We start from the raw sequence: 27,386 nt of genomic DNA, 5'->3' as shown, positions 1-27,386 counted from the left end.
GCTGATCATTCAGTGCTAGTTTATCACTTACAATTGGTTTCTTTTCGAAGGAATGATGGCGAAAGCTTTAAAAAAAAAAGTTGCCACCAAAATTGTTCCCAAGGCGAATGTGATTACTGATCAGTCTTCAAATCTATAATGGCCACTAACAAGGCAGAATCGCTTTGAAACTTCAGGGTTTGGTCTAATCAGGCCAAGCAATCCGGTCCATTTTAATCTTAATCTTAAATTTTCCAGCCACCTCTAGGAACTGTAGTTCAATACAGGGCAAAGCTAGGTGGGGGGAAGCCTTATTTTTGAGGTTTGAAAAATAGGCACTTGCATTCTAAAACGATTAAGAAAAAGAATATTTTATTCTTTCTACAGTTCGGTAGAAGGTCTGAGGATATTTATGCTGGGAACTGAAAACGAGAAAAAAACCCTCCCTTGATGGGGAAGTTACTACTCGTTGGTCAATAGGGGGCGTCCTTGCAGTCGAAGCGCCCCCGCCCTGTTTTCTCTTGAAATCTCGTTCCGCGTCCGAGATTTTGGGCTCATCCCGCCTGGGCTGAGGCGAGCTCGCCCGCCGCTGCTACACGCATGTGTGCCGTTGCCCAAAGAGATGTCCTTTGTAGTAAAACGTGCCGCTTCCAATTGCAAGCGGTGGCATTTTCCGCCTGGAAAGTAATAAAGCAGTGAACCAAGACTGTCCCGCACTCTGAGGTGTCTCATAGGAAGCGGAAGCGAAGGTCGCGTGAAACAGCCCAACCGCATCTCATTGGTTTTCGTTCGGCCACCTTCAACAGGAACTGTTCTGCGCATGCGGTATTTGCGTTTCCCGGCATCCTCAACGGCCTATAAATAAAACCGCCGGTGATTCTTCGACCTTTCTTTAGCGCGTGGCGAAGAGAGGTGAGTGGGCTGCGAGGCGGGGAAGGTGGTAGCTTTTGCTCAACGCGGTGGCTGCAATCTCATGGCTTATGGTATTTTAATAAAGCTCATTAAAGGGTAGGTAGGATTGCACATCCCGATTTATTTATTAACTGTGTGTCGCTCGACCCATAGCGACTCTGGACGGTTTTTGCCCAGCTGTAAGCAGTGAGCATTAAGATATTCGTTCATCAGCACTAGGAAGTCCAGTGGCCGTTAGAAATTCCACAAATTAAAGAAGGCTTGACGTTGTAGGGGTTTAGAGTAGCGGCAGTTAGAAATGCTCTATTTTTATTCAGGTAGCTTTATGTAGTGTTTCGAAAAAGGGCGAAGTAAATCTTACACAGATGTTTAATTAAACACTGAAGCCTGTGTCCGCCCATCCCCGAAATATTTTGAAAAAGATATTTTTTCCCTTGAGTTTTAACATACGGAAGTAATGCAAAAGCGATGATTAAGTCTGTTGAGCTTCTATTTATTTATTTATTTATTTATTTGAATTTATTAGCCGCGTACATTGAAGACTTTAGACCCAGAAAGGTCTTTGCCAAAATGCTTGGAAAGCATTGTGGCTTCTTTATAAGGGAATAAAAGAATTATGTGGAGAATTATTTGAAATAAAATCGAGTTAGGAGCAGGGAAGGTTCCTTTTTATTTATTTTATTAAGACTGCAGTAATCTACCTAATCAATTATTGGGGCTTTAAGAAAGAAGTTGGGTTACTTTCTCAAACTATTATATGTGCCTTCTTGATTATTTTTTCTTATCCTGAAAGTTAACTTAAAGTTGAGCTTTAATGCACTCAAAGGTTGCGATGGTAGAACATTTATTACAGTGGGGCAAAAAAGTATTTAGTCACCCACCAATTGTGCAAGTTCTCCCACTTAAAAAGATGAGAGAGGCCTGTAATTTTCATCATAGGTATACCTCAACTATGAGAGACAAAATGGGGGGAAAAATCCAGAAAATCACATTGTCTGATTTTTAAAGAATTTATTTGCAAATCATGGTAGAAAATAAGTATTTGGTCACCTACAAACAAGCAAGATGTCTGGCTCTCACAGACCTGTAACTACTTCTTTAAGAGGCTCCTCTGTCCTCCACTCGTTACCTGTAGTAATGGCACCTGTTTGACCTTGTTATCAGTATAAAAGACACCTGTCCACAACCTCAAACAGTCACACTCCAAACTCCACTATGGCCAAGACCAAAGAGCTGTTGAAGGACACCAGAAACAAAATTGTAGACCTGCACCAGGCTGGGAAGACTGAATCTGCAATAGGCAAGCAGCTTGGTGTGAAGAAATCAACTGTGGGAGCAATAATTAGAAAATGGAAGACATATAAGACCACTGATAATCTCCCTCGATTTGGGGCTCCACGCAAGATCTCACCCCGTGGGGTCAAAATGATCACAAGAATGGTGAGCAAAAATCCCAGAACCACATGGGGGGACCTAGTGAATGACCTTCAGAGAGCTGGGACCAAAGTAACAAAGGCTACCATCAGTAACACACTATGCCACCAGGGACTCAAATCCTGCAGTGCCAGATGTGTCCCCCTGCTTAAGCCAGTACATGTCCGGGCCTGTCTGAAGTTTGCTAGAGAGCATTTGGATGATCCAGAAGAGGATTGGGAGAATGTCATATGGTCAGATGAAACCAAAGTAGAACGTTTTGGTCTGAACTCAACTCGTGTTTGGAGGAGAGAGAATGCTGAGTTGCATCCAAAGAACACCATACCTACTGTGAAGCATGGGGTGGAAACATCATGCTTTGAGGCTGTTTTTCTGCAAAGGGACCAGTACGACTGATCCGTGTAAAGGAAAGAATGAATGGGGCCATGTATCGTGAGATTTTGAGTGAACACCTCCTTCCATCAGCAAGGGCATTGAAGATGAAATGTGGCTGGGTCTTTCAGCATGACAATGATCCCAAACACACTGCCTTGGCACCGAAGGAGTGGCTTCATAAGAAGCACTTCAAGGTCCTGGAGTGGCCTAGCCAGTCTCCAGATCTCAACCCCATGGAAAACCTTTGGAGGGAGTTGAAAGTCCGTGTTACCCAGTGACAGCCCCAAAGCATCACTGCTCTAGAGGAGATCTGCATGGAGGAATGGGCCAAAATACCAGCAACAGTGTGTGAAAACCTTGTGAAGACTTACAGAAAACGTTTGACCTCTGTCATTGCCAACAAAGGATATATAACAAAGTATTGAGATGAACTTTTGATATTGACCAAATACTTATTTTCCACTGTGATTTGCAAATAAATTCTTTAAAAATCAGACAATGTGATTTTCTGGATTTTTTTCCCCATTTTGTCTCTCATAGTTGAGGTATACCTATGATGGAAATTACAGGCCTCTCTCATCTTTTTAAGTGGGAGAACTTGCACAATTGGTGGCTGACTAAATACTTTTTTGCCCCATTGTATGTGTATGGCTGGATCATGCATCATGTTCATTTGTGACTTGTTGAGCCATTGTTTACCGAATCAACTATAATTGTCTCTAGATTTGCACAATTTAAGCATAAACTATAGCTCAGAAAGAACTGACTGCAGTCTGTATTCATGCTATGAACAAACGAATCATGGCTTGCTATGGTTTACAGACTCAGTTCTGGTGTGCCACATGCGTTACTTAGTGCCAATGCCCGTTGCATTCATTTCTAACATAATAGTTTAATTGCAGGCAAGACCCTTGTTGGTTTCTGTTTGATGCTGCTAAAAATGCTGTTTAATTCAGAGATGAACACTTTGGAACATCAAGGTATTGATGAAATTTTGCTCTGTTTTTATGTACTTTTCAAGTTTTGAAGGATAGTTGTTTAAAACTCTGCTCTAGCCTGCAACTCTAAAGATTGTGCTTATTGTTTTAAAGAAAGCCTAAGTGCTCAGAATTCATGTACTTATGCCTAAATACTTAAGCAGCAGTACGGTTTCAATCAGCTGATGTAGGCATTGGAAGAAGGCATTTGGTTGGCCCTTATGGATGAAGATGTTCTTCATCTTCCATCCTCTCTGATTGTAGTTCTGTCTTTACTTTAAAAAGTATCCTAGCCATGTTAGTCCATAAAAATGTGTAGTAAGGCAGTATTTTATTAAAGTTGTCTAAAAAAACCAGGAAAAATATGAAAATTTTCAAGTTCTCCAGACTGCAAAGTTTCTTAAATTTATTTTATTTAAGATAAATAAGTATCTTACTAGTTTAGGAGCAAGGGCATTTCTTTTCTTGAATTAGTAATTGCCTGTAGTTCTAATTGAATTTATAAAAAGGGAGGGATGTGTTCAGCATAATTTGATCCAACAGGGATACCTGGAGAGGTTGCGCTCTCTCAGCTCTGTCCATGTGGCGTATGGGAGCGTAGGCCTTCTGCCCTGTGACGTACAGTCCCCTTCCACGCTGTTGGAGAGCAAGTTGGACCTCCCTGGTCTGCATCCTGCATATTCCTACTGCTTCTCTGAGTCTTTGGACTGTGACAGAGGAGATAAACCATGCAGGAGACATACTTGATCAAGCAAAAATGTGTTGCATTTTCCAGGCAATCACAAGCATGTTTTCTGGTTATAGCGCTTTTGGGGTGCTTGGAATTTTGGGTAGTGCATTGCTCTAATGTGGTTGGGGTAGGTACTTGGTGGGAATACCCTGATCCCTCAAAGGATGTGGTATCTAAGAAATTGGGGAAAATGCAGACCTGTTCCAGTTAAGTTTTTTCAGCCATTGGCAAGTAAATGTCCTTGAGTGGGAAAGCTGATGATGTAGCCCACTCTGCTTTCTTTTCCTTGTAGCCAGCCTTCTGCCTTGGCTGGATTCTGCTGCTGATGGAGCAACCCGTCCATCTCCTGACACTTGAGGAATAGTTGGCACTGCCACTCCTCTGACCGGTTTCAAATTGTGAGCAATGCTCGATGCTGTGGATAGAGTCTGGCTCAGAAGCATAAGGTATGGGCTTGCCTTGGGCTCTTCCAGCTCTACATGGATCGTGTGCTACCCCTTGGATGTATAGGTAACAAGCGTTAACAAGTTAACACCGTTGACATGGAGAACTTTTCAGCAAAAGTAGCTTAGGACTTCACTGTTTTTCTGGGTTTCCTAGGTCTCTAGCTGGACTGAAACGAGCACACCATTAATTGAAGCCTGTTCTGCCTTATTTATTTCAGTGTGTTGAGAGACTTAAACTAGGAACAAGCCTACAACAGCAGTGTAAAGGCATATGCTTGCATGGCTACATGCTGATCACTTAAAACCAAAGTAGAAATTGTGGGGATAAGATCTTTGGTGCTCTAGATTTCACTGAATCATCCCTGTCCATGGTGGTGGAAGCTGCTGAGAGTTCTGATGTAACGTAATCTGGATGGGCGCAAAAGCTTTCTTGCATTAGACTGTGTTACAAGTTCTATAATTGAAGTTGGTTTTGTTGGAAACCAAAAATCTCTTCATACCTATAATCATACACGGCACTTCCCAAAATGATGATTTCTAGAGAACCATCTGAAAAGGTAATGGCTGCAATTGGCAAGCGATTTTAGGTGAGAGATGGTGGCTTTTTAAATGATTGTTAGGGCCGCTATTTCTCACCAAGGGGGCTTTCGCTCTTTTCGTTATTATCTTGAGCTACAGTTGTCTGAAATGATGAGGGCTAGCTGCATTTTCAGAAATGCAGGAGTTTGTGGTTCACATAATGATCCAGCAGGGACACCTGGAGAGGTTGCACTCTCTCAGCTCTGTCCGTGTGGCGTATGGGAGTGTAGGCCTTTGGGCTCCGTGACATACAGTCCCCTTCCACGCTGCTGGAGAGCAAGTTGGACCTCCCCGGTCTGCATCCTGCATATTCCTACTGCTTCTCTGAGTCTTTGGACTGTGACAGGGGAGATAAACCATGCAGGAGACATCTTTCTGCTCGCCTCCTTTTGTGCCTAGTCTTATTTCTGTATGTTCCAATGGAGCTTTCTGAAAATGGTGAGGAAGGAGGGGACCCACACTTGGCAAACCCGCCCAGGGTTGTAGCAAGAGCCACAGTTTGAGAAGGATGATGTTAATCTATTTTGTGTTTCCAAATCTGTATTTCAGCACACTTGAAAGCCCATCCTCCAGGATGGGAGTGGCAGCTTATTCCTGAAATGCGTGTGAGAAATATTCTGAAAAGCCCAAGGTATTTGTGAGTGTAATTTTTTCCCCCTGTTTCCTGTTTACATTCTATGTTTTGTCTTCTAACAGAGGCATTTAAAGAGGGTTTTGGTTTTCAGGAATGTCCACTAAAGGCTTTTTTTCCCTCTGCTTATGATCAGGCTGTAGTATATTGCTTGAGGGCCCCCTCCTGGAAAGGTGACAGCAGCCTTGGATATATTCACCCAACGGGGACACCTGGAGAGGTTGCGCTCTCTCAGCTCTGTCCGTGTGGCGTATGGGAGTGTAGGCCTTTGGGCTCCATGACATACAGTCCCTTTCCACGCTGTTGGAGAGCAAGTCGGACCTCCCCAGTCTGCATCCTGCATATTCCTACTGCTTCTCTGAGTCTTTGGACTGTGACAGAGGAGATAAACCATGCAGGAGACATTATTCTGCTCGCATCCTATCTTTTCTTAATGTAAGGGTATGTGTTCCTATTTCTCAGCTATGGGGTTTCTGGATTTTGAACCACAGATCCTGGTTCACAGTTCCTTGCATGTTTTCATAATGTGAAAACATTAGACAGATGTGGGGTTTTATTTGTATGTTGCCTCAAGTTGTCCAACCAACTCAAGATGAAGTACATTTATTGAAAACAGCAATAAACCACAATTTCTTTATACATGTATTTAATTGGGGTCATATTTTGCATGACCTTAAAGCAATGAAATTCCTGCTTTCAGTTAATGGGTATTTTTCTTCCTCTTCTACTGAACTGAATTACTGAGATCTGGAGCTATCTGAAATAACACCAGTTTATGTGTGTGATATATTTTGCTTTTCCTTATCAGGTTATTTGAAAGGAGGAAAAACCATGACAGCATCAGCTGTTCTCAGCATTGGTGTAGAAGAGAACCTACTTGTACAAGCCTGGAGAAATAAAAGTGTAGACCAAGCAGCATGGGATAGAAGGCTGGCATTAATGAAAGGGAATCCATGATGATAAGAATATGAGACTAATGGTTTAATTTGCCATCTTTCTCCCCCCCTAAAACTGTTGTACAACGTAGACTCCAGCAGCGATTGTGGTGGCGGCGACAGAACAAATCTGCGTCTGGGATGAAACAGTACAGAGCCACAGTGTGGGTTGTTTGGTTTTTCTTAGTGTGCCATGCGAACGTAACCACTGTAGTTTGTCAGTAATGATGTATGGCTTAACCAAGAACCCCTAATTTGAATTCAGACAATTAAGCAAAGCCGTGGAAGATTATTTCAATATATAATTATTGCGGTGAGATGGCTATACGCAGAGAGATGGAAAGACACTACCCACTATGGGGGAATGGTTGGTGAAATTGATAGATTTTGCTGAAATGGATAAATTACTTCTTTGATCAGAGAAAAGACCATATTTACGATGATTGCTGACTGGAAGCCCCCTGTGGACTTTTTCTGTAAAACAGAAAAAAATGAACTTCTGATTTATGGTTTTGATGATTACACAGGATAGATTGTAGAAAGAAGAGTAATACAATGCACCATTAGAGGTTAAAATGTATTGGTACTATGAAGAATATCAGAAGCCACTTTGTTTTTCTTTCTATTTTTTCCTAACTTTTTTCCTTTGCTTGCACTTTTTGCTTTGTCCTTGATTTTTCTTTTCTTCCTTACTTTATATTAGTTTGTGTTTTTAGTTTCTAGTTTAAAAGCTTTAATTACAATTCATACAGTAAGCTATGCTTTAACAAACCATGCTTAGCTAAGTTGAGGAATCCAGCTTGAGGGTGGGGGGAGTTCATGCTGAGCAAAAGGTGTTGGGAGGAACTGTTAAACGAAGAGCAGTAAGAATGTAATCTTGAATTCCTCTGCCTTTGTCAGTCCTTTTTATATAATACTGAAGCTTGATAATTGCTGTTTATATCTCCCTGTACTAACATTACACTAGTTTCTGACTTTGCAAACCTTTATATATTTAAATAAAAGCAATAAGCATGTATTAAAGAGCAGTAAAGTTTATTTTATATGCAAGTGTTCATGGTGTTCTTCATTACTTCGACTATCACTCATTTTAGTGCCATTACAGAAAATAGTTCCCTAATGTTTTGTTTTTCATGATCACCGACTTGGCCAAAGTTGGGAATTTATTACCCCAACTTACATGTTATTAGATTTCTGGACATTCTGAGCAGCTTACGGTATTGGTATCAAGATTAAAACAAAAATTTATAATCTGATGTCCCACCATTGGAAGTAGTGTGATGTTACTGTTCCCCCAAATGCCTGAAGTTGTTTTTATGGCTGTCTGAAACTCTCAAGAAGGGGGTGATCAGGATATTAGAAATAACGCCATTCCAAAGGAGCGATCTCTAAATTTATCGTTGTTTGCAATTTTTAGCTTGCTTATTGAGGGTAGCTGGAAGTTCATGTATTGATATTTCAATGTTTTCCTGGCACGTCACTTAGCATTTGAAATGTCCCTGACCCTGTTGCTTGAAAGTGTGCTCTGAAACTTCACGTGCTGTGAACAGCTTCCCGCGTATAAACTAACTGTTTATAAACTAATTTGTTAACTAATTAACAAATCTTTTGAGGATGAAGTGAGTTTTTAGAAGGGACATAATCTGATTAATTGTATTGTTGACTTGCTCTTCCTCCAAGGATTATAAGCAAGGTATGTAAGCCTTTTTTCCAGTGATGTAGCAACCCTGTGAGATGGGCGATAGGGCCAGATTGTGGTAGATGTTACGTGCAAGACTAACCAGTTTCCCAAAAGTTACTCATCAAACCACCCTGCTTCTATCTCTTCAAATACCAGTTGTAACTTAGGTGTAAGCTGCAGACGTTGGAGTCTGCTGCTATAAAATGATTTCCAAGGCCACCCCTGCGTATCCAATGAATTGGAGCTTATACGAGTTCCCAAGTGCTTTTCAGGGTTAACACACTATTACAAGTAAGCGCTTTGATTTTCCCCTTGAAGTACCAGATGGATGAGCCCAGTTTTCATCTGGTCCAGTGAGACATTTCCCCCATTTTTTGTAGGGAAAATTAAATACAGTAATGGCAAAAAAGCTTGCCGAGAATTATCGCACAGGAAGGCAGTGACCTTGGGGGCAGTTTATACCCAGAGTGCAAACATCCAGGAGTGCAATTGTGAGGCTGAATTGGACCTTGACTTGAATCTCCTGGAAGTCGAGAGGCTCCTGGATGGACACGGATTGTGCGGGTTGGAGAGGGAAAGTAAAGCAGAAGTACCGAGGTTGCAAAGACGTGGTAAGCTGGCTGTCTTCACGCCGTGCGCTTTTCCTGATTACTAGCCAAGGTCTAGGTTTGCATAATACGTTGCAGTGATTCTCAACCTCGGCCACTTTAAGATGTGTGGACTTCAACTCCCAGAATTCCCCAGCCAGCATCGCTGGCTGGGGAATTCTGGGAGTTGAAGTCCACACATCTTAAAGTGGCCGAGGTTGAGAAACACTTCGTTGAAGTCATGGGTTAGCCCAACACGTTAAGCCACAGGGTAGCCAGCACTAGCCAGCCTGCACCTACGTCCGAAGATCTGCAACGAACCTGGTTTAGCCTGTGGTGCAAACCCGTTCCGGCGTCCATCGCGATCTGCTTGCAGTTTACTTACGACCGCTGGCTAGCAAGTTGCGCATTAACGGCTTTCAGGGATCCCCCTTCCTCAAAAGCAAAGAAACCGTGATTGCGAAGAACAGCAGCGGGGACGTCCTTGTCCCCCGCCGGTCTCTCGCGTCGCCTCTGCACCCTTTCGGGAGGCTTCAGGCTGTAGGGGGCGCTTCGCCTCCTGCGCGGCCAATGGCATCTGCGGCCAGTGCGCATGCACCTCCGGATCAGGCCGGGGGAAGTCGAGAAAGAGACGAAGAGAACCTTTGCCAGACTTTCAAGGGGGGGCGGCGCGTAGGTAAAGAACGAGGTGAGTTGGCCGGGGGAGGACGGCATGGGGAGGGGAGCAGGGGAATAACTGCAGGCAAGAGTTGACCCAGGCCGGGGGGGGGAGGGAGGGGGAATATATTTTTTTTCCTCCCTCTCTCCGCCCCCCCATCCCAAGATTGCCGATCGCTTAAGTTAGAGCGGGCCCAGTCCTGGCCCACGTGGTTTGGGGAACGCGCCGCCGGCGAACGTTCTGCGGATGGAACGCCAAGTAACAACTTTACGTTCTAAAGCAGGCGCGGGGGGGGGGCGGACCGCGCTCCGAGGGAGCTGGGGGAAAGGAAAGGGGGCCGTCGCGGTGGAGCCTGGCGCGTGGGGGACCGCTTGCTCGCCCTCCTCCCTTTCCTTCCTTCCTTCCTTCCTTTCCCGGGAAGGGAGGCCCAGGCGGGAAATTCAAAATGCGGGCGGCTTCCTTGACAGGGGTGGGAAAGAGGAGAAAGAAAAAGAGCAGTAGCAATGCCGTAGGGTTGAGAACAGACTTTCAAGGGTGCCGGTTTTCTTCCTCATTTTAAAATAAGAATGAGTGGGAAGCTGGGCAGACTGATCTGGTAGGCTTTTTTGACTCAGTATCCTCCAGAGCAGTGTTTCTCAACCTTGGGAACTTTAAGAAGGGTGGACTTCAATTCCCAGAATTCCCCAGCCAGCCTGGCTGGGGAATTCTGGGAGTTGAAGTCCACCCTTCTTAAAGTTCCCAAGGTTGAGAAACACTGTTCTAGAGCAGTGTTTTTCCAACTTGGTTACTTTAAGATGGGTGGACTTGAACTCCCAGAATTCCAGCCATCTTAAAGTTGTCAGGCTGGAAAAACACTGCTCTAGAGGTGGTGGTCTATGGTTCCCATAAAGCAGGGATCCCCCAAGTCTTCAGCTCATCAACCCCTTCATGAAGTTTCGGATTGTTCATCAATCCCCCAACATTTATTATATGAGAATAATTTAATAAGTACGACTTTAACTAATAGTACCACAACTGCTAATAAATAATATTGACCTCTTGGATAGTCACATCGACTCTTGGGGGTTGATATCGACCACTTCGGGGACCCTTGCTGTAGGGGATTGGAGTTGAGGGCCTACCTACCTGGGAGACCACCAGGTTAACCAAAACTGGTGGAGACTGATGAGGCAGTCCCACTTGGATCCAGTGGGTTTACTTCCACCCAAACCCTAGTGTGGGGTCACAGCCTCCCAGATCAAGCAAGAATCTTGCTTGATTGTTGAGCTCTTCCTGGTGTAATGCTCTCATCTCTGCTTGATTGTTAGATTAATTGTGGCCATTTCACGAGTTGTGGGACTTGCCCTTGAGTGTTGCATATGGACATAAAGGCATTGTGATCGGTATGGGCCAAGAGAATGTCTATGGCCTTAAAATCCCACCCCCCTTCCTAAGTTTCTCGGATGTGCTGCCATTACATTACACTGAAGCAGCCCTCCATACTCTCTCTAAGGGAGGATCTTTCCTCTGCGAAGGCATGGGGTAAGGGGGGCTCGGGAGTCCCACAGAAACACCATAACCCACTTCCACATATTAGCTAACTACCACAAAAGACAGTGATAGCCATTGCTGGAGCCATGTATAAGTTGCAGTAGTTGACAGTTGTGGGGAAGGGAAGAAAGACACAGAGTGTTAGTACTGCCATAGGACTGAGGACAGATTTTCTGTTTTCAGCAGAACAAATCATGTGTATTTTTCACGTGGCTGTAGCTAAGTAGTGAAACATCTGCGTTCCCTACAAAATTTCCATATAGAAGTGTCTCTGCGTAAAAGGAACCTAATGTAACGTATGACTTTTGTATTGGGAATTGGGTCCAATTCCTTACTCTTATCCAGGTCCCAATCTTGATTCAGCCATTTTCTTTCTCTGAGCTTAACCTATCTAAGAGGATAGGCTGGGGATAAAATGGACAACGTGAAGAATGATGGGTTCTTCACTCCTTGAAGGTGGGTGATGTAATCATGTTAAGGATTGTAGAATGGAAAGGAGTTGTCCATCCAGAAGGACAGTCCTTGGATTAGCTAGACCGGCCATCTCTTTAACAAGAAAAGACAAGGGGGATGGGGACATTTGCCTGAATGTGGTTCTGGTCCTTCTCAAGAACATGAACCACACACCGTAAAATTATAGCCACATTTATCAGCCAAAGGTTGCAATGTGGTGTCCCTTAAGAAAAAGTTATGCTACTATCAGTTGATAGCAAAGATGACATGAGAACCTGGAGGGAAATAATTTAAGTAGTTTGGCCTCCCAACCATAGTTTGGTACGTTTGCAATCAACTCATTTGCAGATAGAGAATATCTTTGTTTCTTTCCTAGCAGAATTCCTGTGTCTTCAACAGCTGTGTGACAGGTGGAATCAAGCTGAGAATAAGAATTCTTTGTCCAGGGCCCATTACTATCTTGATTCCGGTGTGGAATGGAATTGAATTTTTACAAGGTTATTTGTGAACTAGACACTGGTATAAGTGAGTTGTGTGTACAACTTTGGGACCGTCCTGCTCAGATCAAAAGTGGCATAAAGTATACCAAGCCAGATTCCTGCTTGACCAAAATTGATGTTTGTTCCTCTAAATCAGTTATTAATCATACTTCTGTTCATGAATTTGGGGGGTGAGTTAACCGTAAGCATTTCTGAATCATGTTCTGATCTTTCTTTTGCTTTATTTATTATTTTAAGAGTCCATGAATTTTCCAAGCGTAGCCAATCTCTTGAGAGGACTGAGCAGGTGGCCCTAAGGCAGCGGCACGCTGGGTTTGTGAGGGTGCGCGCGCGTGTGTAAGTAACAATACTTTTCTGTTTTCGAGGATTCTTTGCAAATAGTATCAGGAGATGTGAAACAAAGGAAGGCTTTGACTACTAAAATTGCTTCTATCACTGAGCAATTTCAGTTTTAAGACAGGAGGGGATATGGCCCGATTTGTTTCTGTTTGATGTGCAGAGTGCACGCTCTTAAGAATTCTGCTCGCTCTTAGTTGTCACTGGAAAAGAGAAAGACCATTTATGCCCATTTAGTGGCAGACAGATTGAGTCAATTGAGCATCTGAGCTTGCAAGCTGCACTGGTTGCCAGTGTGCTTCTGGGTGCGATTCAAGGTACTGGTTAGCACCAATAAAGCCCTACACAGGATGGGGCCTGGTTATCCGAGGGACTGCCTATCTCCTGTGGGATCCGCCTGGCCAGTGTGAGCCAACAGGGTGGGCGCATTCTGGGTCCTTTCAATTAAATGGTGTCACTCTGTCGTGCCTGCCCTCTGCAATGAGGTTCCCCCCTGAGATCCGGATGGCTCCCACCCTCATGGCGTTCTGGAAAGCCCTTCAGCCCTTTGAGGTATTTCAGACGAGAAGCCCAAACCATGAGTACTATCTGCAAGACTCTGTCACTGTAACCTTACAAGAAAGGTAGTGACAGTGTAATGGAAGGCTTGAGCGAGGAAGATACTGGAATGGAGGATCAAGGTTATCAGGAGGGAGGGGGGCATTCCAGCCCAAGAACAACGATGAGACAGTCCAGCCCAATATAGTTCCTTTCTTAGCTCGCTCCTAAGAGACAGAACTTCGCCAGGCTAAACCTGTGCTAAAGCCACTAGTGGATATACCCCGTGAGAGACTAGCCTCATCCTCATCCAGCCTCATCCTTTTCCTCTTGCTGTGGACTGAGAAAGCTCTTGCTCTGGAATGTCCCTCCTCCCTCCTGATAACCTTGATCCTCCATTCCAGTATCTTCCTCGCTCAAGCCTTCCATTACACTATCACTACCTTTCTTGTAAGGTTACAGTGACAGAGTCTTGCAAGACTGAAAGTATTTCTCCCCTCCTTTCCTTTTACTCTCCAGAAAACCAGGGAGGATCCCTTCTGAGATGCTTCCCACACCCCCTTTCCTTCTGTGGGCTGAGATCTCTCTTGCCTGGCAGTTGTCCAGGCCGCGTCTCTTCCTCCAGTCTCCCAAGGTCATTCTTACATCCCATTACAGCCCTAAAGCCCTGGCCTTGGGTTAGGGTGATTGGGGCCACTTCCATATTTATTTGTGGGTGTGGGTATTGCTAGCAGGACTCACCATTAATTCTCGTTCTTTATTCCTTTTCTTTCATAATTTTATTATGTTGTATTTTTTATTTTGTTTGGTTTTATTGTATACCATCCAGAGTCAGTTTGGAGTCGGGCAGTGCCTAAATTGAAAAAAATCAAATTAGATTTGGTCTTTTATGGTCAGTTTTATAGTGATATGCTCAATTCTATATCACTCAAGCCAATTTAATTTGATTTTTCTACAGTCTGACAGTAATTCTTTTATAACATACAGCATTGCCATACTTAGCAGCGTTTCAAATTTGCAGGGTGCTACTAGATAATAGCCTTCCTGATGGTATATAGATAGTAAACTCAATTGTATTTGTACAGCTGCTGTTAAAACATTCTTCTTTGTTCTATAGTAGTTAATAGGTATAACTTTTATTTTAAAATATTTTTTTATTCCCATCATATTATCTTTTTTATATGGAGGAATGTAAATAAAGTTCTCAACTTGTAATAGTTAAGGGCTGGCTGTATGCAGTTAATTGTCGGAGCCAATAAAATAGGACAGAATAAGTGATAAATGAAAAAATTAGCAAGATAATAGAGAATGCTGATAGGTGCTTTTACTTCGCCACCCTGTTCCTCCAATGAATGCATTTCTTTTAAACTGAAGATTTTTCTGACTTGCTTTTTGCTTACTATTCCTATATATTATATTATTTTACATTAGTATTATTTTAAATTGTATTCTTTTCTACCTTTGTGCTGGCATTTCTACCATCAGCTCTAATGAAATGTTGATTTGAATTTAACATATTGAGTTTTATTTAATTGAGATCTGTTCTCCTTTTCTTTCCCTCTTCCCTGCCCCGCCCCCCCAGCTTTAAAGAAACATGCCAAGAAAACGGGTATTAGAAAAAGATGACATTCTGAAAGCGAAACGGACCAAAGGTGAGATGCCCCTTGCTTGGGAATATTGCTCAGTTCCAAACATTTTGGAGACACAAAAGTTCCAATCTTATCATACAGTTGTCGTTGTTTACCAAACCACTGTTAACTATGAACAATGTCAGCATGTTGGGAAGGTGTTTCTTTGGGTCAGTGTTTCTCAACCTTGGCACCTTGAAGATGGGTGGACTTCAACTCCCAGAATTCCCCAGCCAGCATGGCTGGCTGGGGAATTCTGGGAGTTGAAGTCCACCCATCTTCAAGGTGCCAAGGTTGAGAAACACTGCTTTGAATTGTGATTTTACTTGCTTCAAAGGGTTCCTTTCCTCTGCATGTCTGAATGCAGGTAAACTTGGTAAATACTGTGAAAATGAGCACATCCTTTTATTTTTATTTTTAATCTCGAGGGGTATGCCAATCTGCTGCTTTGCCCCAAGTATGCTTTTCAACAGGCAGCCACCTCCTTACCCAACATAGGTTTAGTACAGTGGTGGGCGACCTGCTGTTTTCAGATGTTTGAGATTTCAACCCTTCCCCTTTGTTTTGGTTTCTCCCTAACTTAGGGTTCAGAAGGTAAAATCTTTGGGGCAGGGACCCATCATCTTGTGTCTTAATTGTGCCCTGCAACAGCAGAACTTTGTAGGTTAATCACAGTGCTAGTGTGTGTAGAGAGCATAGAGCATACCCTGTGTAGAATATGCTCCACCTGGTTTAGGGGACATTCCACTTAAATATTCAAGTCTACAATCTTAAGCTCTCAGACTGAATTTGGATATGTTGCTTTCTCTTTTGTGTCCCTTCCTCCTGCTCTTATCCAGTTAGCCATCCATCACACCAAAGTGGGCCAGGTCTGGTGTTGACCCTGGGGCAAGGTGATCTTGGACAGTTGGGCCTTGGACCAGATGTGCTGGCACGGAAGAGGCCTGCCCTGGTGCAGCTCCCTGAGAAAATCATCCAGGCTGAGGCAGGAGGAGTTCATACAGTGTGTCTCACCGAAACAGGCAAAGTGAGTCAAAAAATACCTTGGTTTCCTATGGAATACTTTGTTATGAGCATAGTGTGCTTAAATTACACTACTTTCTAAAGACTTTCCTGAACCTAGTATTCTCTTAGAGGCATAAGCTACTAAGAAAAATAATTCCAAGATTTTGGGGCCACCACCAAGAAGGCCAACCTAACTAATGTGAATGTCTGCCTTCCTACAAACATATGGCTTGATCTTAGATTCTTTTCTCACCTGCTGTGTGGTAATCAAATCTCCATTTCCTGGTTTTGGAATTTGAAGTAGAATTGAACTTGCTTAAAAATGGAACTTGATGCTTCCAATCACCTCTCTGTGCTCTTGAGTTTGAGAGAGAGCTGAAGCAGATGACCACTTTTCTTCAGGGAATGGAAACCTTGGATTCCTTGCCAGATTTGAACAGTTCTGATGTGTTTTGCCTTAAGCCCCAAAATGGACAAATCAATAATGCTAATCATCTTCCATAACTGCTACCCATTAGTGAAGCTACTTTAAGGGTTTCCTCTTCCTGTTTAGGCTGATAGGTTGTCTCACAACTGACAAACTGTGGAAGTTCTATTCCTGGGCTTCCTTCTGAATTTTGTTTTCCACTGTGACACATTCTCTCCTTCCAGATCTACACCTTTGGCTGCAATGACGAGGGGGCCCTGGGGAGGGACACTTCAGAGGAAGGGTCTGACTCTGTGCCAGGCTTGGTCGATCTGAAGGAGAAGGTGGTGCAGGTGTCTGCTGGGGACAGTCACACAGCAGCATTGACAGAAGATGGGCATGTCTTCATTTGGGGTGCTTTCCGGGTAAGTTACCTGGTTTGCTTGGGAGAACATCTGTCATGTTTGGCTTCCTTGTTTGGGTTGTCCATCATCTCTTTCTCTTATACATCTTCATCTTCTTAGGATGAAAATGGCGTTATTGGCTTGCTGGCTCCTGTGAAAGGTGAAGAGGGTTTGGAGTCCACCAGCGGCAGCTTGTTCCCAGTGGAACTGCAGCTGGATGTCCCAGTTGTTAAAATTGCCTCTGGTGAGTGACCCTGGCTACATTCATATTTCTCACCAAACTAGGAATTTTTAAAACCAGGGTTGCCAAGCAAGCAAGTCATGTTGGTCTGCTTCCCATGCAACATGCAGCTCTAACGGTGGGTTCATACCTTCAACTAACCCCCAAATGAACAAATGTTGAGATGGCGTAGTAAATTCATGAACCTAGTAAGTGGCTGATGTATAGCTGGGTTTACCTTCCATTGAGTAACATTTTTAAAAAGACAGCATTCCCTCATATATCGATTTTGAAAAAGGACAGGGGTCAACTGTCTAGTTCAGGATTGCCCCCTGACAAGGGGGAGGTGGAGAGATAATTTTTTAAACTCTTTTTTATTTATTAGTGAAATGTAACAAAGATAAAAATAATACAATGGTGGTAATACAGTCAGAAAAAATATGCATAATGGTGATTAAAATTAACTAAAAAAGGACCATATAATACTAGTTTAATCTTTTAACATATTATTAAATCTAGATCATGTAGGAACATACTGCTCCAAGTTCTCATTTTTACAGTACAAAAACCCTTCAAAAAACAATAGAGAACACGTCTCCTGGATCTGTTCTTTAACAGCTGAAGTGTACATTTCTTCCCATCCATGTAAGATGGCTCTCTTTCCGAGCCCCTTCATAAAACATCAGATTCCATATTTTTGGAGTATATACAATTCAGGGTCCCATCACAATTACATCTTTAGTCATCAGAGATATAATTTTGGGGGGAATTCCTGAACCACAGACGAAGCAGTTCGTCCTCTTTTCAGGGAGCCATCACTTAGCCCTAGTGTCCAGTACGGGCAACCTTTACACCTGTGGATGTGGAGACAACGGCCAGCTGGGACGTGTACCCCAAATTTTTGTTGTCCGAGGAGGAAGACGGGGTTTGGGTGAGTTGTTCAGCGCTGCATTTAATTCCTTTGCTTGGGGGCAATCTGGGAGTGCTTGGGACAAGTCCTGAGGAGCTGTCTTGAGTGGAGATGGGCAATGATAGATAGGGGTAAGAGAATGGGGTAGCATTCTCCTTTGCAGCAATTCATTTCTATTTGCTCTCAGAAAGCATTGCCAGAATCTTACATTGCATAGGGGTTAGCTTGAAGGGATTGGAGCCAACCGCAGAAGTTTTGGGGGATGTGTAGCAAAGGGAGGAAAGCTCTCTCCAGTATCCTCCTACAAGAATCCATGATTGGAAGTGATGATAAAGCCTAATAAGTTGTTCAAACCAGACAAGATAGGGATGATCCTTGCAGGAGGCAGACTGTGAAATAGGAATTCAGCCAAGCTCAATGGAACCACATTCTGCCTGAATAATCAGATTTGTAGACTCATCTTTGCTCCTGGATGTTCTGGAGGAAACTGTAGCTAGGAGTGATGCATTAGTGTTACATCTGAACATTACAGTGTACTTCGAGCTTCCTTTGAAGACTTCCTCGAAATTTGCAAGATAAAATGCTGAAGCAGCCAGGAATGCTGGTGGTTGTGTATACTCTCATATCTGTCCTCCGAGGACTTCATGGGTTACTACTCAAAGTGGTGGCATCACCTTTGAAGATCTAAGTGGGTTAGATTTAGGTTACTTTAGAAACTTACTTTTAAAGTCGCTTGCCTGCAGTCTAACCAAACACTTATCAGAGACCCTTTTCTGAATCCCTCTCAAGGAGAAGGTCTAGTTGACTGAGGCCGAAAAGTCCGCTGTGACCTCATGTATCAGTGATATTTAGTTGATATTCTCTTACAGTGTTTCACTGTAACAGCAAAGAACTTGATTCAGCAGCTGTTTAGTTTATTGGATGGATCAGTTTTATCTACTGAATTTGTCTTGTTGCATTTTTTGCCTTCTATGTCTGAATGTGATTATACTTTTCTTTATTGTTTGCCATGCAAGTGGTACCTAAGCATCAGAAAGTCAGATCTTCATCCTTAATGAAATATAATGAATGAATATTGACTTGACTCTTCCTAAGCTTCTTCCCACTCTTCCTCCAGAGCGGCTGTTGCTCCCCCAAGTGGTCACCATAAAGCAGAGAGGCTGTAAGACCAAAGGAAACATCAAGGATGTCTTTTGTGGCTCTTACTCCACTATTGCCATCACCCAGGAGGGACACGTTGTTGGGTTTGGCCTCTCCAATTATTACCAGTTGGGTGAGTTGATGTTTATGGTCCCATAGGATTTGGGATATACCCAGTGTCCTCATGGTGAGATGAACGTGTCTCCAAGGACTTTATGATCCCAAATCAGTGGGTGCTTTCTGTAGGCTAGAAGGGCTTAATATGCCTTGCTTCTTATTTTGAGATGATCCAATCTTCAAGGATCTTATGATCCCAAAAACGGTGAGGAGAGCCTCGTTGCCATTCAGGTTGATGGGATACAGGAGGTGTCCAAAATACTCATGGTGAGATGAGGTGATCTCTGGGGACCTTATGATCCTAAATAATTCAGGGGAAGAAGATGGTTTTCTTGTATCTGATGAATAGGAAAACAGAATGATATTATTGTTTATGAAATTTGTGATGAAAATGCCTTTCATTGTTGCTCTGATTTTGATGTTGGGCAGGGAGGCAGGAGTTTCAGTGCTAGGCACAGAGGGTGGAAAGAATGCTTTGTCCCTCCTCTGACAACATCCTGGGTTAGGGTTAGTTCCATTGCTTGTTGCTGATACACAGTTTCTGATCACCTGTAGCAAAACAGACCTAAAATGGGAGTGGGCTGCTGTTATTACTGAATTAATTTCCTTGAATTTGCTTTTATATCCCCCCAGGTTCCCAAGAAATTGAGACCTATTATTCTCCAAAGATTCTGACAGCATTTAAGAATTCCACCCGATCGTGGGTTGAGTTCTCTGCTGGGCAGCATCACACTGTGTGTCTGGATTCAGAAGGTGGGTCTGTTGCAGATTCATAGGAAGCAGTAGTTTCACTGCTCTTCCCTGGTCAGGTTCCACCTAGGACACTCTGTCCAGATCTGGGAACCACAGTTCAGAAAGAGCGTGACTAAGTAGAGTGTGTTCAGAAGTGGGCTACCAAGATGGTGAGGGATCTGGCAACCAAGCCTTATGAGAAACAGCTAAAGGATCTGGGCATGACTGATCTATAGAAAAGATGACTGAGGGTTGATATTATAGCAATATTCAAATATCTGAAGGGCTGTCATATAGAAAAGGGAATGGACTTATTCTGTGTTGTCCCAGAGGGCAGGACCGGAACCAGGAGATTAAAACTGTAAGGAAGAAGGTTGAGGGTAGATGTCAGGAGGAGCTTCTGGCTGTACAGGAACAGACTACCATGTGAATTGGTGATTCTGCTTTGCTGGAGGTCATCTATCAAACGTGCTATAGTGGATCCTATCCTGAGCAGGGGGTTCAGCTGGAGGACCTCTTCTATCTCTGATTCTGTGATTTGGAAGGATGGAGGAGAGGTGCTTGTAGGCTTCGCTGAAGCATAGTGCTAAGCCAAAATGAAACAGATAACTTTATGGCGCAGTACAATAGGTGAACCTAGCCAAAGTGGAATGGGGGCCAGCAAGATTCTGGTGGCATTGGGTTGATAGCTTTCTTAGGATGAACCTCTGTTCATTTGGGTATGGAAAGGATCTTCACACTACACAATTCCTGACAAGCAGTTGCTGGTCGTATAGTCTTTGAAGAGTTTGTATTGTGGATACTTCTGTATATCTCTGTTGTTGGCTTTATTTGGGCTTCTCTTAACAGGACATGTTTTCTCTTTCTTTCTCTCCTGATATTGGTTCCCAATTTCAAACAGGCACTGTGTATAGTCTTGGGCGAGCAGACTATGGTATGCTGGGCCTAGGAAAAGGAGTTGGTGAGAAGAACTCTCCTACCGCCATCCCCGGGTTGCCCAAATCATCTTCAGTGGCCTGTGGGGAACGGGTTGGCTATGCGGTGACAGAAGATGGTAAGCCTGAGAAAATATGAAGAACTGAGTGTTGACTGTGCGGCTTGCATGAAAAAGTTGTTTATTTTCAGTTACTGCAATAACAGTTGATTTATTTTTAATGACTACGTTTGCATCCTGCCTTTTCTCAAAGGAGCATACATGCCTCTCATCCTTTCCTTTTATTTATCCTCACAACAATCCTGTAAGGTAGGTTTAGGCTCGGAGTTACACTTACTGAGTGAGAATTTGAATCTGTTCCCCTTAGTCCTAGTCTGATACTAACCCACTAGTGGATGTTCTTCTGCAGCTCCAAAATAAGTATTTGTGCATAGCTAGTCCTTGCTTAACTACCACAATTTGACTGGTAGCTCTGTCGCTAAGCGACATGGTTAAGCAAGACATCATGTAACAATCATGTAAGAGCTCACTTCCGCCACAGTCATTAACTGAGTCACCGCAGGTCATTAAGTGAGACGTGATTGTGACTTGCAGTTTTACCGTTTGGCTTCTCCATTGACTCTGCTTGTCGGAAGCTGTCTGTGAAGTGCTCAAATGGCAATCACATGACTACAGGATGTGATGGTCGCAAGGACTGGTTGTCAAGTTACTTTTTCAGTGCTGTCGTAACTTTGAATGGTTGCTAAACAGGGCAGTCATTAAGGAAGGACTACCGGTACAGTGGCAAACTTGAAGCATAGCTACATTTAAAAAGCAGACCTTAACTTTAAAACTCTCATAGTTACTTGAAGTAATAGGATTCTATAAATGTCTAGATAATAGAGATGTTAAATACTAATAAGCTCAACTTCCTTAGAAAAGCTGTAAGGCTATTGGCACTGGGGTCTGTTTTGGAATAAAATGAGGTATTTGTAAAATCATTGAAGTGCATCCTTACACTGTGTCTAACTTGGCTGAGAATTGCTGGCCTTCTAGATATTATAGATTCCAGCAATTCCTAGCATCTGCCACCCTTGGTTACTATGTTGCTTCAAATCCTGGGGTTGTAACACCATAACTGTTGGGTTGCAGATCCTTTTCCCTCAAATATTATTTGTTAGATACCTACCCCACCCATAGATTCCCTTCCTTCATTTTTTTCCCCATAACAACCACCCCGTCAGATATAGGTAGTCCTCGCTTAGCGACCACAATTGGGACTGGCAACTTGCGGAAAAGCAGAAAATCATGTGACCACAACAGGCTTACGACCTCACGACCCATTTGGTCATTATGAAATATCACATGAACACAACTTAGGATTTTACTTCCACTTTCTCTGTTAACTGCTTGTCGCAAGCCGGTTGCAAAGCATGTGAATGGTTATCACATGACTGTAGGACGGTCGTAAAGGTGTGCTGGTTGCGAAGTGCCCAAATGGGAGTCGTGACCATGGGACACTGCAACGGTTGTAAATGCAAGGATTGGTCGCAAAGTTGTTTTTTCTTTTACACCGTCATGACTTTGAACTGTTGCTAAACCAGGCAGTCGGTAAGCGAGGACTACATGTATGTTGATCTAATGAAGGGTGATTGACCCAAAGTTGCTTCATGGCTAAGGTTGGCGTGAACCCAGGTCTCCTTGTTCCATGTCCAGCATCTTCACTTCTGTTCCTCAGTAGCTCAGATATATGCAGGAATTACCCAAGACGATCAGCTATGCATCTCTTAGGTAGGGAATGGCTGCTCACTGTTCTTGACCTTCATATTCTACCTCTCTGTAGGTCACGCCTTTGCCTGGGGCATGGGGTCAAACCTCCAGCTTGCCACAGGAGATGAAGAGGATGTCTGGAGCCCTGTTCAGATGTCTGGCCAGCAGCTGGAGAACCGCAGGGTTCTCTCCGTGACAGCAGGAGGGCAGCACACGGTCTTACTCGTCAAGGACCAACAGAGCTGACAGTCTGTTCCTGCAGTTCCACCAGGAACCCTCCAGGGGGCACTCCCTGTCTGAGTCTTTTGGGGCCAGGTTTTGAAGACTGCTTTTCTTTGGAGAAGAAAATTAGCTGAGATAAAATACTCTTCAGAATGCTGGAATTTGTTTAAATCCAAAGCGGCTTATCTTGTGGTGTCAAATTGGAAATGGAGACAAGCCTTCCCACCCTTAAAAAAAAAAAAAAGAATCAATGTCTAAAAATCTCTTTTCTGCCATTTTTACTTTCACTAGTTGTTTTCCATGCTTTTATCAATCATTTCAGAATCTTCTGGAATTTGCCCCAGTTCTATTCATCACCAGGTTTGGGACTTCACCTTTGCTACGTTCTTAGCTATTTATTCTTCCCTTTTAAAAGTTTTTATCTATCACAATGCTTGCATCTATGTGAGGACCTGTGGCCTTTTCATTTTAAGTGTAGCAAAGTCTGCTACTTCTTCCACTGCATTTCCTCTTCTGGCTGAAGCAGGAGAGCAAGTTGGAATGACACCCAAAGCCTTCAGAGGGTGCAGTTTCTTCCACCAAGGTAACTTCCTAAAGAGTCAGGGCGATGTAGGCAGACTACAACCTCCATCACCTCCAGCCAGTATGCTCCAAGGACAAGCTGGTTGAAAGGGAGGAGCAATGTAGATAACCACATCTTCAAGTTGGATGCCTTAGCGAAAGGACACAATTTGGTTTTATTTTCCCTTATTCCAGGAAGGAGTCGCTTTATCCTAGCAGGGAATCTGAATTCCTGAATCTTGTGGTTGGGGGAGAAACAGGGTTCTTAAGTGGAGGGTGGGTAGAAGATCTCTCCTTTTGGAGAAGTTCCTCAGGGTCTTCTTAGAGAGCTCTTATTGTGACTCCAGTTGATGCAACTGCTGATCTCCTGAACCGTTGAGTGTGAGCACAGATTTCAGTGTCGCAGTGCTGCCTGGGACATCCACAAATCCTGTTTTCCATATTTAAAGAGACACCTCTGGTTATTTTTTCTTGGAAAAATTAGACCCTTGAATCTAGGAGACCAACTCCAAGTTCTCTCAAGTGTTCCTTCGTTAGCTGCCTTGGGTGAATAGCAGATTGATTTCTCCAACTTGGGGGGCATGCTTTTAAACAATATTTTCACTTAGCTTAACAGATATATGTAACTGCTTGTTCCAAGGACCTCCATGTCAGTTGAAATCCTCAATAAAGCTGAAGGAGTAAAACCAGCCAAAGAAAAGCCATTTTTAGATCATGGGAAGTAAGCAGACTGAGATGGAGACATTTTGCCACGCCCTTTGAAATGCCAGCCGTGTTCTGTCATCTACTGCAGCTGAAATTTAGAATAATTTGTGCAATTCTAGAAAAGGGTGTCTTTTTAAAATATGGAGTTCCTGCAATCTCAGGAACCCATGGGAGGGGAAATTTGGAGAGGTAAGGAAAGTGAAAAATATATCTTTGGTAGCATTTGCCAAGGAAACACAAATCTGTGAAATTCTAACGTTTGAAATAAATTTGAGTTTTGATAGTTCTGTGTTTGTGTCTTATGTAGAGCAGTTGAAGGTGCATTGCCTAAAGCAAAGGTAGGGAACCTATCACCCTAAAGATACCAAATGATGGGTTTCATCATCTGACTTGGCTTATGCTGGTTTAGGCTGGAGGTGGTTGGAGTACAAAAGCCTCGGAAGGGCCCCGGTTCTTTCATCCCTGCTGTTGGCAATTCTAGAATCTTTTTGCTGTTTTTGTAGCTGGAATTGCCCTAAGAATGCATTCTAAAAAAATAAGATTGCTAAATCACAGTTCTGCAAAAAACATCTGTATTTATCCTTTTGTGCATGTGTGCGCACGCACCTTCAAGTCAGTGTTGACTCCTGGCAACTGCCTGGATTAGTCCCTGCAGTTTTCTTGGCAAGATTTCAGAAGTGGTTGGCCCTTGTCTGCTTCCAGGAGCTGAGAGAGAATGACTGGCTGGTTTTGTGCCTCAGGTAGGGCTAGAACTTAGTCTCCTGGTTTCTAGCCTGGTACCTTAACCACAACACCAAACTGGCTCTTCTGTATTTTTCCTACCAGTTGTGAATTTGCTTGCAGAGTTGTATTTGAAAACACAAAATTACAGAGAAGTTTTCCTAGATGAATTGTATTCCAAAGTGGCCACGTGATGCACAGGTAGGTCAACTTTGCAGCCTTCCTCTTTCCATTAAATCCCGAGGGGAGACATCAGGTGGGAATTGTTTGCAGGTAGCTTTTCTCAGATTGGGAGGCTGAATAGTAGAGTGACGGGCAGCAGAAAACAACTACAGCAATAGTATGTCCTGCTACCTCCAACACTACAAAAAGCTAAAATACAGCCTAGAGGAATTCAAAAGACCTACAGGTGAGCTGAGAATACTATAGTGTGGAACCACAAGCTTCTCTGGCAGGGTTAAAATAGCACTACTAAGTTAGGAATGGGGGTGAGAATAGCTGTCTCTATCAAGCAATCAAAGAGGTATTAAAAGCAGGTGAAGAAAGTTCTTATTTCCAGTCTAGTGCAGAAGGTCACATCTGTCACAGGATGCAAATTTTAGAAAAATACAGAACTTCAATGTCCACTTGCTGAGAAGATCTTTGGATCCACTGGCTTCTGGGTTTGAGCCAGTTCCAACTACCAATGATTGAAGAAGGTTCTGCCAACCACTCCAAGAGTATGACTCGATAGATGTAACTGTAAAAGTTAACTGGATTTAACCTGATTTAAATGTTACTTTGATTCAACCAAGCTTTGTGTGAAAGAGTTTTCCTGGTGCATTAGTGGGAGAACGGAGTTGAAAATTATGTTAAAATGTTTGCATACAACCTGTCAACACATGATATATAAACATTGTTGTAAGGAATAGTAACTTTTCTAGATGTGCAATACCTGGGGACAGCAGAAACAAGGAAAAGGAATTAGAAAAAATTATAAAAAATAGAAATTGAATGATAGAATAGGTAGATTATGGAAAAGATCTTACAAAATCATCCCTCTAGTTCAGGGTTCCTCAACCTCAGCAACTTTAAGATGGGTGGACTTCAACTCCCAGAATTCCCCAGCCAGCATGGGCTGGCTGGGGGAATTCTGGGAGTTGAAGTCCACCCATCTTAAAGTTGCTGAGGTTGAGGAACCCTGCTCTAGTTGATGCATTAGGCTGAATGACAGATTAAACCAATTTTTATAAGAACTAAATACTTTGGTTATACTAACTGCAGCTTTGCAAAACTCCACTTTGCTGGGCAAATGTTATATCTTATGGCATTTAGATAATTCCTACATTCCTGGCTAGGTCCTGAATGTCCAAAACATACCAGTCAAAGTTATGATTCTTCTGGTTTATCCTTTGTCCTATGTTATTCTTGATGCACAAAAAATAATAATGGAAGAAATACTGTGGAACATTTGAGTTATAGGTAGACTTGAAATCCACACACCTGGAGATGCAAACATTGGGGGAAACTGGCTTAATACATTGGTTGATTGATGGTTCAGCATGTATGAAACCAGAAAATTGGGTTAAATTCATGTTGATTAAGCCATAGATAAGCTAGTGGTGGAGATCCAACCACAGTTGAAATATAGAGTGTACAAAGAGGTTTTTGAACATCTCTCTATTTTTTCCTCTGGGATCTTGGAAGTGTCACAAAGAAATTAGGGCAACAAATGGATTTCATTATTGTAGAGAATGCTGATGACCTCTTCAAGCTGGTCAGTTTTTTAAATGTTGGATTTCCCATTACCGGTCTGTGTTTATTGTCGGCTAGCTATTGAGAACTGTAATGGTATGTGGGAAAGACCTTGGGAGACAGGGTAAAGAGATGCTGCCTGGGGAACAGTCAGATAAGAGAGGGCATAGCCCACAGCTGGATAGTGGGTGGGGCAACAGGCTCAGAAGGGACCCTCCCTGGTTTCTTGGGCTGTAAAGGAGACGGGGGGAAGGAAGAGATGTACTTTCAGACTTGCAAGATTCTGGTTGTGTTTCCTGTCTGGTCTACCTGGTAAGGCTGACAGAACAGAGTGGAAATTAGTGTATTTCACTGCTGAAAAACTCAACTGATTTAAAGCCTATGAGTCTCTGTGCTGATTTTTCCACAGGTAGTGTGTTGCTGGAACAAAAAAACTTTGCAAAGCTGTGTCAGTTTTATCAAGGTATGGACCAGGAAGCATAATGTTTTAAAACTGGTTTTTTGCTTCTGGATGTCTTGTACATCAGGCTTAGGTGGTGTGTCACTCAGGGGTAAGCAATTACTGTTGGAAGATCTGAGGTTTTAAAATTTTGAATTCTGCATTCTCATTTCAGTATAACTTTAAAAAGGAAGGGGTCCTGAATTCTTGAGGGGTAGACTGATGCAGAGGAACATCTGTCCTCAGCAGCGCCAACTGCAGTAAACTGTGATGACACAAGCACACACATGCCACAATTACATACTTGCATCAGGATGATGGAAAGAAGTCAGTATTTGCATGATTACATCATCGTGCATGTGTCACTGGCCACCATCATGGATGTGCATGCTCCCCATGCACTGGCTTACCACATTCTGAAATTGGGAAGTCCTGAATGAGCCACATAAGAGCTTCCTTTGTAAGGCCTGTAAATTGTTG

The 27,386-nt window shown here is 43.1% G+C and overlaps 1 protein-coding gene, 1 long non-coding RNA gene and 3 other non-coding genes across 7 annotated transcripts; all 5 read left to right on the top strand.

Moving 5' to 3' along the window:
• Positions 1 to 747: 747 nt before the first annotated feature.
• Positions 748 to 8,021, top strand: LOC103048337 (uncharacterized). Of its 2 annotated transcripts, XR_456612.4 has the most exons (5): positions 748 to 891; positions 3,603 to 3,680; positions 4,700 to 4,853; positions 5,982 to 6,063; positions 6,872 to 8,021. It is a non-coding gene; the product is annotated as an uncharacterized LOC103048337 (long non-coding RNA). The 2 variants fall into 2 exon arrangements; XR_015796017.1 differs by lacking the exon at positions 3,603 to 3,680 and having other exon boundaries at positions 861 to 891.
• On the top strand, positions 4,214 to 4,420 carry LOC112542134 (small nucleolar RNA SNORA73 family). Its single transcript, XR_003085987.1, has one exon. It is a non-coding gene; the product is annotated as a small nucleolar RNA SNORA73 family (small nucleolar RNA).
• Positions 5,598 to 5,805, top strand: LOC112542136 (small nucleolar RNA SNORA73 family). Its single transcript, XR_003085989.1, has one exon. It is a non-coding gene; the product is annotated as a small nucleolar RNA SNORA73 family (small nucleolar RNA).
• LOC112542135 (small nucleolar RNA SNORA73 family) lies at positions 6,263 to 6,470 on the top strand. Its single transcript, XR_003085988.1, has one exon. It is a non-coding gene; the product is annotated as a small nucleolar RNA SNORA73 family (small nucleolar RNA).
• A 1,487-nt stretch (positions 8,022 to 9,508) lies between the features above and the next one.
• Positions 9,509 to 24,296, top strand: RCC1 (regulator of chromosome condensation 1). Of its 2 annotated transcripts, none has more exons than XM_007439839.4 (11): positions 9,509 to 9,954; positions 12,645 to 12,743; positions 14,863 to 14,932; positions 15,748 to 15,935; positions 16,565 to 16,744; positions 16,844 to 16,967; positions 17,752 to 17,874; positions 18,971 to 19,126; positions 19,744 to 19,863; positions 20,744 to 20,896; positions 22,599 to 24,296. In XM_007439839.4, exons 3-11 carry the CDS (start codon positions 14,875 to 14,877, stop codon positions 22,769 to 22,771), a joined length of 1,275 nt encoding a protein of 424 aa, XP_007439901.2. In that variant the 5' UTR covers positions 9,509 to 9,954; positions 12,645 to 12,743; positions 14,863 to 14,874; the 3' UTR covers positions 22,772 to 24,296. The 2 variants fall into 2 exon arrangements, with proteins under 2 accessions (XP_007439901.2, XP_087996253.1); XM_088140127.1 differs by lacking the exon at positions 9,509 to 9,954 and adding an exon at positions 10,038 to 10,182.
• Positions 24,297 to 27,386: the final 3,090 nt, after the last annotated feature.

Source organism: Python bivittatus, unplaced genomic scaffold, assembly GCF_059951505.1.
Source record: "Python bivittatus isolate LINGU-HERP-01145 unplaced genomic scaffold, Pbiv_v1 ctg000310_np1212, whole genome shotgun sequence".
NCBI classification, from domain to species: domain Eukaryota; kingdom Metazoa; phylum Chordata; class Lepidosauria; order Squamata; family Pythonidae; genus Python; species Python bivittatus.
Note: the sequence above shows the minus strand (reverse complement) of the source record. Positions and strands in the feature narration are given on the sequence as shown.

What these genes read in the sequence shown, in the direction of transcription:
- RCC1 (XM_007439839.4), top strand. Translation starts at nt 14,875, where the DNA reads ATGCCAAGAAAACGGGTATTAGAAAAAGATGACATTCTGAAAGCGAAA. An exon ending in CTCCAATTATTACCAGTTGG is followed by an intron (nt 19,127 to 19,743) that starts GTGAGTTGATGT and finishes ATATCCCCCCAG; the next exon opens with GTTCCCAAGAAATTGAGACC. An exon ending in CTATGCGGTGACAGAAGATG is followed by an intron (nt 20,897 to 22,598) that starts GTAAGCCTGAGA and finishes ACCTCTCTGTAG; the next exon opens with GTCACGCCTTTGCCTGGGGC.